The sequence below is a fragment of the Nicotiana tomentosiformis genome, chromosome 5 (assembly GCF_000390325.3).
Source record: "Nicotiana tomentosiformis chromosome 5, ASM39032v3, whole genome shotgun sequence".
NCBI lineage: Eukaryota > Viridiplantae > Streptophyta > Magnoliopsida > Solanales > Solanaceae > Nicotiana > Nicotiana tomentosiformis.
Window position 1 is genome coordinate 23,969,936 of NC_090816.1, and position 16,312 is coordinate 23,986,247.

The 16,312-nt window shown below is 40.9% G+C and overlaps 1 protein-coding gene across 1 annotated transcript; it reads right to left on the reverse strand.

Annotated features, from left to right (window-relative positions):
* Nucleotides 1-7,498: 7,498 nt before the first annotated feature.
* On the reverse strand, nucleotides 7,499-9,007 carry LOC138892031 (uncharacterized). The gene is made up of 4 exons (XM_070175722.1): nucleotides 8,927-9,007; nucleotides 8,516-8,833; nucleotides 8,180-8,284; nucleotides 7,499-8,104 (listed from the first exon to the last, which is right to left on the reverse strand). The coding sequence occupies exons 1-4, from the start codon at nucleotides 9,005-9,007 to the stop codon at nucleotides 7,499-7,501; spliced, it is 1,110 nt and encodes a 369-aa protein (XP_070031823.1).
* Nucleotides 9,008-16,312: the final 7,305 nt, after the last annotated feature.

Genomic DNA, 16,312 nt, shown 5'->3' on the forward strand with positions numbered 1-16,312 from the left:
ATTAGCATGTTGATCGAATCTCACTTGAAATTGGAAACAAGTCATACATTATTTGGGTAAATTTCACAAATGGTCATATTGTATACGGGTAAAATCGGGCTCATGGCGCACCCTAGCTTCCGATAGGGTAAACAAAGCTCGAGACATGATGACGAGGCACCGGAATCGAGGCAAGGGTCTCACCGAGTTAGAGTCCGGGGGCATGACGCCTGCCCTCGAGAATATCGGGGTCGTAATCCAGGATTGGTCCACATCCCAAAAGACTTCGGAGATCATTGTTAGGCAACCAAGCACGACTAACAAAAGGCTGTAATATCCGCGACCAGCCGGATATCACGGCATGAATCTCGACACGTATCGATAGAGAACCTACAATCAGTTGAACAAAAGATTTTTTATATTTTATAAAATTGTACCTAGAGTAGTATTCCCCCTACGATATAAAGGGGGTCTGGCTATTTATTAGACACGTTGTAACACACATCCCAAAGCAGTACACTATTATTTTCACTGTTATCCATAGCTCTTCTTCTTGTTCATCAGTATTGGCCATTATGAGCCTGGATCGAGGGTGAATATTTCACTAAGGCTGGAATCATCCTCCTCACGTGGTTTGAATTTACTAAATCTTTATTTGTTCAATCTAACTCAATTTATCGTTTTGTATCAAATTAATCCGCGTATTCTTAAAACCACTTATAAATTTAATTGTTATTAGATTTTGAGGGTAAACAGTTTGGCGCCCACCGTGGGGCTAAGGATAATAGTGACAATTTAATATAAATTTCTATAACGCACCCTATTTTACACTTGTTCTTTGAAGTGTCTTTAATTTAAGGTCAAAGTTCAAAATGCCAAACTCCCAGTCTGCACCTCTAAATGTGAACGCTGAGTCCGGTCACCACGGCGAGAACAACAATATGGCACCTAGTGGCGAGGTGCCACTTGTCGATCCTATCGAAATTTTGGTCGCGGACCCAATTGACGCTAACTGACATGTAGTTATCAATGCGAATCTGCCTACCGATCCCGAGAACAGCGTCCGCGGTGGAATCCGATCAACAGCACAAAATATACACGATCTTCAAAATGCTATAGGCTCAACAGGCAGCGATAGCCCAGCTGCTGAACCAAAGCTGTGCTCCTAGCAAAATTGAGCCCGAGCTATCCGGGGAAATCACTCACAGAACGAACCAATCACGTAGAGGGCGAGTGAAGCTGAACCCGGGAGAAATCATAAAAATACTCGAGGATCTGACAAAACGGGTAGAATCGGGAGTAAAGAAAATCGAAGCTAATGACAAAAAGGTGAAAACTTACAATTCCAGGGTCGACCAGATCCCAGGAGCGTCACCGATATTAAAGGGCCTGGATTCCAAGAAGTTTGTTCAGAAACCTTTCCCTCCGAGTGCAGCTCCGAAGCCAATCCCAAAGAAGTTTCGCATGCCCAAAATTCCTAAGTACAAAGGAAAAACCGGCCCAAATGAGCATGTGACCTCCTACACGTGCGCCATCAAAAGGAACAACTTGAAGGATGATGAGATCGAGTCTGTCTTGTTGAAACAATTCGGGGAAACTTTGTCAAAGAGAGCTATGATATGGTATCACAACTTACCTTCTAATTCTATTGACTCATTTGATATGCTTGCAGACTCCTTCGTAAAAACACACGCCGGGGCCATCAAGGTCGAAACTAGAAAGTCGAACCTTTTCAAAGTGAAACCGAGAGATAATGAGATACTCAAGGAATTCGTGTCCCAATTTCAAATGGAACGAATGGACTTGCCTCGGGTCGCGGATGATTGGGCTGTTCAGGCCTTTACCCAGGGACTCAATACTCGAAGCTCGTTGGCTTCACAGAAGTTGAAGCAAAATCTAATAGAATATTCGGCCGTAACTTGGGACGACGTACATAACCGGTATCAATCAAAAATTAGGTTCGAAGATGATCATCTTGGGGCAATTCGAGGTCCGTTTATCTCGTCAGAGCTATCGACAGATCCAAGTGAGACATCGATCGTGAACCAAGATCGAATAGGGATCGATATCAACCATACAATGGAGACCAAAGAAGTAATGGGTCCGTGCGGAACCCCGTTTGAAACGAAAGAAGGAGTGATCGAGGTCTAAATAATCGGGGACTCATGAGCAAAAACGGGCCCAAGGAAGCGCCAAGGTTATCGGAGTATAACTTCAACGTCGATGTTGTTGCCATCGTATCTGCCATCAGACGCATCAAAGTCACCAAGTGGCCTCGACCTCTACAGTATGATCCAGTCCAAAGGGACCCCAACCTAATGTGTAAATATCACGGCACTCATGGCCATAAAACAAAAGATTGCCGACAATTGAGAGAGGAAGTAGCCCGGTTATTCAACAATGGACATCTCCACGAGTTCCTGAGCGATCGAGCCAAAATATATTTCAGGAATAGGGACTCTAATAAGTAGATCGATCTTGAGGAACCTCAGCACGTCATGATCATCGGTGGGGTCGACGTTCCCCAGGGGCCGATGTTAAAGCGCACCAAAGTATCCATCACTAGAGAAAAACGGACTCGAGATTACGTGCCAGAAGGAACCTTATCTTTCAATGACGAGGATGCTGAAGGCTTCATGCAACCACACAAGGATGCACTGGTAATATATGTACTCATAAATAAATCTCGAGTTAAACGTGTGTTAATTGATCCAGGTAGCTCGGCCAATATCATCAGATCGAGGGTCATGGAGCAACTAGGTTTACAAGACCAAATCATGCTTGCAGTCCGAGTTCTAAATGGATTCAACATGGCATGCGAGACCACTAAAGAAGAGATAACATTACCGGTAAACACCACCGGAACCATTAAAGAAACAAAGTTCTATGTGATCGAAGGAGATATAAGGTACAATGCTCTGTTCGGGAGGCCATGGATACACAACATGAGGACAGTGCCCTCGACGCTGCACAAGGTGTTGAAATTCCCAATGCCATGAGGGATTAAAACAATTTACAGAGAACAACCGGCCGCAAAGGAGATGTTCACGGTCAACGAGGTGGTCTCGATATCCGCACTTTCAATACCAAAGGATCTGGGTTCAGTCACCAAGGGAGAAACCAAATAGCAATTACCGACATCGGCCCCGCCCCAACCGGAGAAACAGGGAACGGATGGGGATGACAACTACGGAGTTCCCAGGTCTTTCATAGCCCCCGACGATTCCGACGCCACCAAATCAACGGTTGAAAAACTAGAGCAAGTCATATTGATCGAGCGCCTGCCCGATCGTAAGGTATAAATGGGCACGGGGTTAAATCCAGAGCTCAGAAAAAAACTCATTAAATTCCTTATGGCTAACATAGATTGTTTCGCTTGGTCCCACCTCGACATGACCGGTATCCTGCCGGAGATAACTACCCATAAGCTGACCCTGGATCCGAAGTTCCACCCGGTCAAACATAAAAGGAGGCCTCAGTCCGAAGTCAAACATGCATTCATCAAAGACGAGGTAAGTTAGTTAAGTCCCTGCGAGCAGAGGACCATTTGAAGCATTTTTAGGAAATCTTCAACATATTGAATAAATATAATATGAAGCTGAACCCGGAGAAATGCGCATTCGGAGTTAGGTCTGGGAAATTTCTCGAATTCCTGGTGTCTAATCAGGGAATCGAAATCAATCCCGATAAAATCAAGGACATAAAGGGCATTACCGTGGTGGACAATGTCAAATTCATTCAAAGGATAATCGGGCGCATAGCCACGTCGGGCTGGTTCATTTCGAGGTCCTCCGACAAGAGCCATCAATTCTTCTCTTTATTGAAGAAGAAGAATAATATCTCGACCCCGGAGTGTCAACAAGCCTTGGAAGAACTCAAGCGGTACCATTTGAGCCCGTCTTTGCTCCATACTTCGAAGGAAGGTATGCGAGATAGCGGTACCCGAGATAGCGGTAAGTGGAGTCCTAGTACGGGAAGAGGAAGGTATGCAATTTCCTATCTACTATGTTAGCAGGAGTCTAGGCAAGGCCGAAACTAGGTATCCTCACCTGAAAAAATTGGCATTCGCTTTGCTAAGTGCCTCTAGAAAGTTAAAACCATATTTTCAATGCCATCCCATATGTGTCGTGACTACTTACCTGTTGAGGAACATAATGCATAAGCCCGAACTCTCAGGACGATTGTCCAAATAGGCCGTGGAAATCAGCGGGTACGATATCGAATATCGACCCCGAATCGCCATCAAATCTCAAATTTTGTTAGATTTTGTGGCCGACTTCATGTTGGCCCTAATTCCTGAGGTCGATAAAGAGTTGTTGTTGAACTCGGGGACCTCCTCCGGAATCTGAACCCTCTTTTCGGACGGTGCCTCGAACGCAAAGGGTCCGAGCTTGGCATCGTGTTGAAGCCACCAACGGGTAATGTAGTTAGACAATCTATTAGAAATCTAAAAGCCCGGTGGCCGAGGTAATCTAAGCTAAGTGTGATTCCCTCCTCGTGGTGAACCAGGTCAATGGAACGTTCGAAGTCAAAGAAGAACAAATGCGAAGGTACCTGGATAAACTACAGGTAACGTTACATCGGTTCAAGGAATGGACTTTGCAACATGTACCTCGGGATCAAAACAGCGAGGCTGATGATCTTGCTAACTTAGGATCGCCGGTCGACGGCGATGAATTCAACTTGGGAACGGTCGTACAACTCATGAAATCGGTAGTGGAAGAAGGCCACGCCGAAATAAAATCGACAAACTTAACCTGGGACTAGAGAAACAAATATATAGATTACTTCAAGACCAGAAAACTACCCTCGGATCCTAAAGAATCGAGAACTTTGCATACAAAGGCGGCCCGGTTCAGCTTGTCCGAAGATGGTACCCTATTCCGAAGAACATTCGATGGCCCACACGCCCTACGTCTACGACCGGGAGATACCGAGTATGTTTTGAGGGAAGTCCACGAAGGCACCTGCAGAAATCATTCGGGCGCCGAATCATTGGTTCGGAAGGTAATCAGAGCCGGCTACTACTAGATCGACATGGAAAAAGACGGGAAGGAGTTCATGCGAAAATGTGACGGATGTCAAAGGCATGCTCCAATGATTCATTAGCCAGGGGAGCTACTACATTTGGCCTTGTCACCCTGGCCATTCATGAAATGGGGAATGGACATCATCGGTCACCTGCCATGGGCACCCGGTAAGGCTCAAAATATATTATTTATGACTCACTATTTTTCTAACTGGGTGGAAGCCCAGGCATTTGAGAAAGTTAGGGATAAGGAAGTTATTGATTTCATTTGGGACCACATAATATGCCGGTTCGGAATACCGGTCGAGATTGTGTGCGACAATGGGAATCAGTTCATCGACAGCAAAGTGAGCAAGTTTTTGGAGGACCATAAAATCAAAAGGATCTTATAAACACCCTATCACCCTAGTGGGAACGGGCAAGCGGAGTCCACGAACAAAACCACACTCCAAAACCTCAAAGAGAGGTTGAACGACACTAAAGGAAAATGGAAGGAAATTTTGCCCGAAGTCCTATGGGCATATCGTAGGACCTCAAAATCCAGCACTAAGGCCACCTCGTTCTCATTGGTCTACGGTGGCAAAGCCCTAATACCGGTCAAAGTAAGAGAACCGAGTCTCAGGTTCCGATATGCGACCGAAGGGTCAAATGACGAGGCCATGAGTACGAGCCTGGAACTGTTAGATGAGAGGTGCGAGACCGCCCTCGTCCGGTTGGCCGCCCAAAAATAAAGGATCGAGAGGTATTACAATCGAAGATCCAACCTATGACATTTCAATGTCGGGGACTTGGTGTTGAGGAAGGTGACACTGAATACCCGGAACCTGAACGAAGGGAAGATATGACCGAATTGGGAAGGACCATATCGAATTATCGAGATCACCAACAAAGGATCATACAAACTCGAAACAATGAACGGTGAGCGACTACCGAACAATTGGAACGTAACCCACTTGAAACGATACTACTGCTAAGGTACGACCTAATTCATTTATTTTCTTTACATACATTACGAATTGGACTAACACTTGCAGGTAACGGTCAAGGAATGATACAAATTTTAGCCCTGAAATCACGTGTTGCACTCTTTTTCCCTTGAACCGGTTTTGTCCCAAATGGATTTTCTGGCAAGGTTTTTAAAGAGGCAACAGTGGATCGTACTAACTCATAAATGAAGAATGTCTATGGACCGGAGTCGAGGATTACATCGACAGTATCTGAGCCTTCTCTATAATCGACCTCGAATATTGGGGGCCATCACCCTTGGATAATGATTTTAGCAAGGAAAGAAATTTTGTGCTCGAACAATCTGGGCTCGGTGGATATGATTTATTGTAAGGGCCAAAATGTCAAATGAATTGTGCCCACATAAACCACTCAAGTCATAGCACGAAGCTTGTACATATTTGCAACATTGTATGTTGCGCACGGAAATGAAAGAAAGTTTCTACCTTGTAGATAAATATTGTGTCTCTTAAAAACACTACATTTCTGTTCCTTAAAGACATCGAGCCCAAGGGCCACCCCTATCCGGATCCAAGAGATCACCCTCACTCGGGGTTGTCGTCCAAGGCAAGCTCGGACGGCTCGAGCTATCAAAGCCTGGGGGCACAAAACCTATTAGGCAGTGCCTGAACTTTAAAGGCTATGGCCATCCCCATTCGGGGACTGTCGTACTGGGCAAGATCGTATGGCTCGTGTATCGAAGCCTAGGGTAATAAGCCCATTGGGCAACACCCAAACTTAAATGGCTATGGTTATCCTCATTCGGGGACTATCGTCTTGGGCAAGAACGGATGACTTGGGTATCGAAGCCCGGGGTAATAAGCTCATTGGGCAACACCCGAACTTAAAAGGCTACGGCCGTTCTAGAATGGCTCGGAGACGTCCGAGATCCATAACCAATACATAAGGCCTTCAAAATTTCTAAACTGGTTCAAAGGCTACCCTCGGCAAAATTATAACCTAAAAAATACTAAGTAAGCACTACGGGAAAAGCTTCCTATCATTTCAAGCCCCCGCGAGTCTTAACCAAAATTACATCGAAAATGAGCCTTTTTCGAACCTCCGAACAAGACCTTATTATTGTGTGCTAATGTATTCAAGATCTTTACAAAAAGAAAAAAGGAACAAACTTTAAAATTGTCAAAGGGAAAAAAGAGCCTTGTATATATACAAAAATATTTACAAAGGGCAAACGGCCTCAACAAAAAATACAAAAGTACAAAAACAAAGAAAACTCTACAAGGAACCTAAGAATCTTTATCTTCGCCGGAGCCAACCTCATCACCGGGGCCATCGAGGTCTTCTCTGTCCTCGGATCTTTCCGACCCTCGAAGTCTTCCTCGTCCTCATGGTACGCCAACTTCTTGGCCTCGGCCTTGAGCCTCTTAGCATTTTTATTCTCGGCCGATAAATCGAAGCCCCGGGCATGAACTTCTTCGAGAGCCTCCCTTCGGGACTGCCACTTTTCATATTCAACAATGGCTTTCAATCGGTCCTGGGTTGCCTCGGCATGAGCTTTGTACTGGACCACCGTTTCTTCAGCATCGGCCCGGTTATTTTCACAACTGACTTGGATGCTTCAAACTCCTTGGCGAGGGTGTCCCGTGCGGCAACGACCAAGCCCAATTGAGACTGGAAGTCTTCGATATTTTGGGACCGGGCCTCAGCTTTCTCCCTTACCACTCGAAGTTGGGCCTCCGCCGAGGCTAGCTGCTCCCGGGCAGTCTCTTTTTCCAAAGCCAATCGGTCCATTTTGCCTTTACACTCTTCGACCATGGCCTTGAACTCGTCCATCTCGGCCCAGAGCTGGTCGACCCGATCGACCTTCTGCTGGACTTGCGGATTCTGACCGTTAGTCACCGTGTCTAGCTCGGCATTACTAACTTCAAAGATTTTTACCTGTTCCACCAGGTCGGCGTGTTCTTTCTGAGTCACGTCAAACTCGGATCGAAGGCTCTTGACTTCTCCTTCACGGTGCTCGCTGAGAAGCTTATACATGTCTCTCTTCTGAGCAAGCCTTTTGACTTCGGCCTCAAGTTGGCTCAATTCATCCCGGTACCAGAGGAAGGTTTCATGGTGGAGCACCGAGGCCTACAAATATGAGAAGAGATATTTGAATCATCAAGAACTAAAGTTAAAGAATAAAAAAGTTTGGTAACACCTTACCCGGTTCAGCGCCTGTTGTGCTTCATTGAACTGGCATAGTGCATCTACCCCATTCATTTTTGCATGGTCCTCATCGGTTACCAGGAACTGGAGGTAGCTAGCTACCTTGACAGGGGCAGAAAGAATAAGGGAATCCCCTGGGACGGTGATAACGATTGATCGGAGGGGATCATCCGCTTCATAGACCCGCTCATTAGATCACTCATTTGTCGTTCGAGCTTCATCGAACATTGATTCTGTGAACGAAGGCGATCTCGAAATATATATAATGTCGGGCGGAGCACAGCCTGCGTCTCGAGAGTTCTCGGCCCTCACTTCGGCATCAGCCTCACGAACCTGAGGGGGATTAGCTTCCGTCGTTTCTCCCTCGGCTGCCTTCCATTCCTCGGGAACAGACGGCTCATGGGACACAAAGATTTCATCCTCCTCAGGCTCGTCCCTGAGTCGAAGGAGTGAGTTCGAGTCAAGCACTCGGGAGCTGGTGGTTTCCTTTGGCTTACGAACCAGCCTCCTTCTCAGTTTCTTTTTCTCCAAGCTTGGGGAATTCGGGGCCCTCTTCCTTTTCTTCTCCCCTACTAAGGCTCCGGGCTGCCCCAAAGCAGAAGGATCAGCGGGATGATCCTCGCCCCCTACCAAGGGTCTAAGCTCGATGGTCTTGGGCAAACATGCAAAGAGAGTAGAGTCAATGAGGACATAATTGCTGAAAAGGAACGTCTAGAACTGCTTATTCGGAGAGAAAGATATTACCATGAGAACGGGCTTCCCAGCGGCCCTTCGAGAGCTCGTACCATGAGAGTTCGGCATAGAGCATCTACGAACAAATGCCATTGTTCCACTCCTTGAGCCAAGGGATGGCGTTTGGAACTCGATCAAGGGATGCACCACATCAAATACCGTTGAGAAAAGGGAAGATGAAACATAAAATCGATGTTAGGAAGGAGGTGTATTTACGTGATACATTCCACTTCTCGGGAAACGTCCTCCACTCGATGGGTATCCGATTGGCGGTCTTTACCCGGACAAAGCGTCCTTGCCAACCCCGATCCCGGTCCTCATCGATGCTTGAGAATAGGGCCTTGCTGGCCCGACGTACAAGCTTTATCAGTCCCCCCCGGAAGATTCGAGGACTGTATAAGTGGAGCAGGTAATCGATGGCGAATGTGCATGAATCGATTTTATTCACAAATAATCGGAGGAGGATCACGATCCTCCACAGAGATGGGTGAATTTGGCCGAGGCACACATCGTACCTCCTGTAAAAGTTCAAGATGACCGGGTCTACCGGGCCCAATGTAAAGGGATAAGTGTAAACACTTAGATATCGCTCAAGATATATAGTGATATCGTCATCGGGACTGGGAATCACTACGTCCTTATCCACCTAGTCGTTGTCCTTTCGAACCGTAGGGAGAATGACCTAGTGATAGAGCAGACGTACCGAGACACCGCCTCACACCAGTCTTGAACAAAAGAAGGTTTTTCAACCTTAAAGTCATCATTGACCTAACATCCCTTGGGCACGAATATTTTCAAGGGGGCTCGGGTGCCGATTCATCAGCGGCCGCACCCGGAGTGGACTTCTCGAGGACGACCACATTAGGGGGGTCTCCTTGGCCTCAGCGGTCGGCCACGAAGAAGGAGCATCTTTTTGGGGAACGGATTTGGAGGTTTTGGCCATTGTTACCTGGAAATGCTTGAAAAAGGTAAGGGAAAGGTTGAAGGTTGGAAGCTCAGATATGTTGGCTTGAGTAAAAAATGAGTAAAACTCTTGCAACGTACTGAGGAATCTTGAGTAACGAGGGTAAAAATGCTAGAGTGTAAAAGAGGGTACTGAATTTCTAAAGGCAGGAGGATAAAGGTTTGGATGTAAAGTAAGAAATGAACAAAGGAGGGGATATTTATAGGGGCCTCGCAATGCTTTGCATCTTGGAACAGCCACCCGATGGCTGTCACACATTTGAAGTCATAATGACAAGACTGACGAGACGTTTAAGTTTTCTTGTCGCTTCTGTCACGGCGTATTGAGGAAGGAATCGGAGAGCTCATGTCGTTTCTCGTCAAACTTATTCTCCGAGAAACGAAGGGACTATCTGTATACGAGTAAAATTGGGCTCATGGCGCACCCCAGCTTCCGATAGGGTAAACAAAACTCGAGACATGATAACGAGGCACCGCAATCGAGGCAAGAGTCTCACCGAGTTAAAGTCCAGGGGCATGACGTCTGCCCTCGAGAATATCGGGTGTCGTAATCCGGGATCGGTCCACATCCCAAAAGACTTCGGAGAGCATTGTCAGGCAACCAAGTACGACCAACAGAAAGTCGTAATATCCGCGACCGGCTGGATATCACGACGTGGATCTCGGCACGTATCGATGGAGAACCGACAATCAGTTGAACATAAGATTTTTTACTTTTTACAGAATTGTACCTAGAGTAGGATTTTCCTACTATATAAAGGAGGTCTGACTATTCATTAGACACATTGTAACACGCATCCCAAAGAAATACACTATTATTTTCACTGTTATTCATAGCTCCTCTTCTTGTTCATTAGTATTGGCTATTGTGAGCCCGGATCGAAGGTGAATATTTCATTAAGGTTGGAATCATCCTCCTAAAGTGGTTTGAATTTACTATATCTTTATTTGTTCAATCTAACTCAATTTATTATTTTGTATCAAATTAATATGTGTATCCTTAAAATCACTTACAAATTTAATTGTTATCCGATTTTGAGGCTAAACACATATAACTATGATTTTTTCCCACCAAAATCATATAACTTTGTTTTCTCACACAAAAATCATATAACTATGATTTTTTTCACCAAAGTCATATAACTTTATTTTTCTCACACAAAAATCATAAAACTTTTACTAACTCACTTAAAAATTATAGTGATATATAACTATGATTTGTTTTCACAAAAGTCATATTACTTTATTTTCTCATACAAAAATCATAAAAATTTCATTAACTCACATTGGTCAGAAAACAAAATTTTCGGTACTATTTTCTTATTTTATGTTTTTTTTATTTTTTATTTTCAGTCTAATAAATAATTACCCAATTAAAATAGGAGAAATATGAGTATATTTTTAGCCCTCTAAAAAATAATAGCCGATAAAATATTTTTTATATATGTATGTATTATATACACATTATATATATATATATATATATATATATATATATATATATATATATATATATATATATATATATATATATATTGGCTAGCAAGTGCAATTAGTTTCGACCATTCGGTTAATTTTATATTTTCCCCTTAAAATAGGAATGACCCAACCCAGTCTCACCCAATAACCATATATGCAAGTTAAAATAATACGAAAAGTAAATTCTTCCCCCATAAAAAACTTAGTTCGAAATGCATGATTCTAACAAAAAACTAAAGAAATAAAAGGTATAATTAGAGAGCACTTGAAATAAAAATGCTATCAATTTGAATGAAAATCTCTAAAAGAAAAATAAATGGTAGAAGTATCATGTTTTGAAGGATTTACTATTCACTTTTAGTATTATTTTAATTTATATATATTTGAGTATTGGGTCGAGTGGGCCAGGTCGGGTTGGGTCATCCCTATTTTAATTGCATTATTATTTATTAGACTGAAAATAAAAAATAAAAATCACAAAATAAGAAAATACTACTGAAAATTTATATTTTTCTAATAAAACAAAGTTATATGACTTTGATGAAAAAAAGTCATAGTTATATGACCATTTGTGAAATTTACCCTACTTTATTTATACTTGAATATCACTTTTCTGCAACTGGTGGACAATACTTAATACCAATAGCGGATGCACCTCTTAGGCGTCGAGTTTATCTGAAACCATTATTGTTTATGTGAAACATGAATATATATACGGAAAAAAAACATTAAATTATTAACAAATATGTTCCTTTTTAGACATACTACAAAAGAAATTGTATTGCACGTCAAATGGAACTGAGCGAGTATTATGTTTATAAGCTCCTTTAAGGAACAATTAAAAAAATCGCCTTCAATTATAAACAATACTTCGCTAGAAAATTTGAAAGAGAGAGTTAGAATAAATAGGATTTCATAATATTTTCATAAAGGATTCCAGAAAGTTTACTCTTTTATCGCTTTGGGAGAATGGCATTAAGGATTACATTCTCAATCACTTCTTCAAACGACATTTCTGTGTTTCTAGGATGGTTTTCTCTTGGAGTGACCTTTGATTTTCATCAGTAAAGTTTTGTGTTGCTTGGGGCAGCAGTGTCTGCAACACCCTAAGCAGACCATATTAACAGAACACATAGAAAGATGGTAATTTACACTCTAGTGACGTATTTTAGAGTAATATGAAACCTAAGCCCAAATAGACATCATTATCGGGCTGAGACGTTACAGTAATAAAATTATAAGTAATGCTTCACATGATTAATTTTGTTAGTGGAAAATGCAAGAAATCCTTTGTCCATATAGTGCAAGTTGCCTTGATACATATCACAAAGGACGATTCAGTAGCATTTCTCTATGTCTTTGTGTCTCGCTTTTATTTTAAAAAAAATAAAATCAAAAGCATCTAAATTTTAGTGTTGAAACTTAGATTTTTGGAAATGGTAAGAACCATTCGTGTACATGATGATATAGAAAGAAAGCTAAATACCTTTGTGAAGATGTCAGCTCTCTAAAAAGGTTACTTACAGTTCTTGAGAAAACTGTACGTTACCAAAAAATTCAACTAGATTCCGGATGTGTTTGGTACGAAGGAAAATGTTTTTCATGACTAGAAAATATTTTTCTGAAAAATGAGTAATTTTATCACTTATTTTCTCTTGTTTGGTTGGTGATTGGTTGGTGAGTGAAAAACTTTTTGCGGAAAACATTTTCTAGTGTTTGGATCGAGAGTATAAAATATTTTAAAAAAAATATTTTTTTATGCTACTCTCCTCAAATCAACTTCCCCCAAATCCCCATTGTTGAAATAAAAAAAAAAACTTTTCTTACATCATGAAAAGAAAGTACTCTTTTTGTTTGAAATGAATGAAAATACTTTTTGCTATATCATGAAATGAAAGTGCTCATTTTGTTGGGAAAAAAATACTTTTTTTATTACAAGATACTTAGTTTTGAAGCAAAAGAAAAAATATTTTTCTACGTCATAAAAAAAAATAATAGTTTTGTTGAAATGAGAGAACATACTTTTTCTACATTATAAAAAGAAAATACTCATTTTGTTGCGGAAAAAATAATTTTTCTATTTCAGGAAAAGAAAGTACTTAGTTTGTTGAAATGAAAGAAAATAATTTTTCTACATCATGAAAATAATATTCATTTATCGAAATAAAAAAGAAGTGTTTTATTTACAACATCAAAAGAAAGTGCTCTTAATAAAGTTCTATTTAGGGTGGGGTGGAGGTGGGTGGGGTGGGGCATGGGGTGGGGTGGGTGGGGTGGGGGGGAGTTGGCGGGGTGGGCAAAGGCAGATCCAGAAATTTAACTTTATGGGTTCAAGATTTAAAATTCTAGGACAAACCTCAAGGTACTATACAATAATAACCGAACCATATATGCGTGTTAATATTCAATATATTTAAAAAGTACCGAACCACTAAACATAACATATATTCAGTAAATATCACCATTACAATTGTGCCCGACGACTTGTCATGTTTTGAAAATGATCAATGATCACATCATGTGATGACCCAAAATGTCATCTTTAAATTTAATAAATAATTTTGTGTTCTAAGACCTCGAAAAGCGCTATTTATCATTCTTCGACTTGCGTGTGCAGTCCGTAAAATTTTTCGAAAAGTTTTCAGGTGAAAAATGAATTAAAATGTGAATTAGAGCTTTAAAACTCAACTTAGTTGACTTTGGTCAACATTTTGAACAAACGGACTCGGATCAGTATTTTGACAGTTCCGGTAGGTCCGTATCGTGATTTGGGACTTAGGCGTATGCCCGGAATCAAATTCCGAGGTCCCTAGCCCGAGATATGGAATTTTGATGAAAAGTTAAAAGTTTAAGTTCAAATAGTGACCGGATGTCAAATTATGTGCAAACGACCCCGGAATAGAATTTTGATGATTCCAACAGCTCCGTATGGTAATTTTGGACTTAGGAGCGTGATCGAAATTTTATTTGGAAGTCCGTAGTAGAATTAGGCTTGAAATGCCAAAAGTTGCATTTTTGGGAAGTTTGACCGGGGGGTTGACTTTTTGATATCGATGTCGGAATCCGATTCTGGAAATTGGAATAAGTCTGTTATGTCATTTATGATTTGTGTGCCAAATTTGAAATCATTCCGAATTGATTTGATGTGTTTCAGCACAAGATATAGAATTTGAAAGTTCAAAGTTCATAGATTTTGATTTGATGTGCGATTCGTCGTTTTGATGTTTTTTGATGTGGTTTGAAGCCTCGAATAAGTTCTTATTGTATTTTGGGACATGTTGGTATAATTGGTTAAGGTCCCGAAGGTCTGGGTGAAATTCGGAATGTAAACGGAATGGATTTCGGACAAAGAAGATTCCTGGAAATTTATAGAAATTTCGCCAGAAATTTCTAGTGTGTGAAGCCAACTTTGGAAGCTTATATCTCGTAATTCATAAGGAATAGAAAAAATGTCAAAACATGAAAGTTTTAGTCGTTTGTTTCTAGTTTTCAAAAAATTAAACGGACATTTGTGCAGAAAGTTATGATGGATTGAATGAAGGCTGGTAAAGCAGTTTCGCCAGAAATTCTGATGCATGGAGCCGACTTTGGAAGTTTATATCTCGCAATTCATAAGGAATCAGAAAAGTTGCAAAACATGAAAGTTGTAGTCGGTTAATTCTAATTTCCAGAAAATTAAACCATTTATCATTTGGACATTTGTACATAAAGTTATGATCAATTGAAGGAAGGCTGGTAGAGCAGTTTCTGGTGGACTTTTAGTGACGAAAAATGAACTTTTAGTGACAGAAAATGGACTTTTAGTGACAGAAAATGGACTTTTAGTGACGGATTGGCAGAAACTTAAGGACCAAAAATGGTCATTTCATTCATTTCGTTTTGGATTTTTGGAGCACGGTTTTTGGACTATTTTTGGGCGATTTTCACGGGAAAACATTGGGGTAAGTGTTCCTTATCCTATATTGATTATATTTTATGATTCCATACTCATTTACATCATGAATCCATGAATTTATGGAAGAAAAATCAAGATTTTTGCAAAATCTTCCAAAAACGAAAATTTAAGATTTGGAGGTCGAGTTGTTATCGGATTTTGGTAAAATTGGTATCGGTAGACTCATAATTTAATGGGTTGTCAGATTTTGTAAGTTTCGCTGGATTCCGAGATGTGGGCCCCACGGGCAAATTTTGAGCTAATTTCGGATTTTAATGAAAATATAATATTTTCTTATGAAATTGATTACTATAATTTTTGTTGACTGTATCGAATTAATTATGACTAGATACGAGTCGATCGGAGTCGAAAAATCGAGGAAAAAGCATAATACTTGATTAAATTGGAGCAAGTCGAGGTATGTGACTTGTCTAACCTTGTGTGGGGAAAATTTTTCCTAGAATTGATATTAATGTGATTATTGAAATGTGTTGAAAATCGTGTACACGAGGTGACGAGTGTGTACACAGGCTAAATGTGAAAGATTATATTTTAAAATTGTGTAGATCATTGTTGCGCATTTATTAAATTATTTTATCTTGTTATATTTTTCATCATTGATCTGTGATATATATTTTAAATTTGTTTGCCTTTTTCCTGCTAATTGTTTTACCTGTTTAATTGAAACTTGATTTCTTTCATACTATGCATTATTTGAAGGTTGATTTTCTTTAAATTAAATATTATTAATATAAAGTATTTGACATTTTTAATTTTGATATTGAAGCAACGTATTAAAAATTTGAAATATTATTTTCCTGAATTATTTATTCTTGAATATTTTCGTGCGGTTTGTTTTCGTGAAAAATTGAAATATTGGGCACTTGAGGTGCAAATTGTGATATATTGTGATATTGATACGCATGCGGTGGTATAAAGTCTGGGTGTTGAAACACATGCGGTGAGATAAGGGTGGCTTGATGCACGTGGCTAGTAGGGGTGACTACTAGAAGTCATGTGGT

Coding starts and splice junctions, on each gene's coding strand:
- LOC138892031 (XM_070175722.1), bottom strand. CDS start 9,007: ATGGCATTTGTTCGTAGATGCTCTATGCCGAACTCTCATGGTACGAGC. Junction 8,285..8,515: donor CGGAAGCTAATCCCCCTCAG/GTTCGTGAGGCT, acceptor GCCCCTGTCAAG/GTAGCTAGCTACCTCCAGTT. Junction 8,105..8,179: donor CACAACAGGCGCTGAACCGG/GTAAGGTGTTAC, acceptor TCATATTTGTAG/GCCTCGGTGCTCCACCATGA.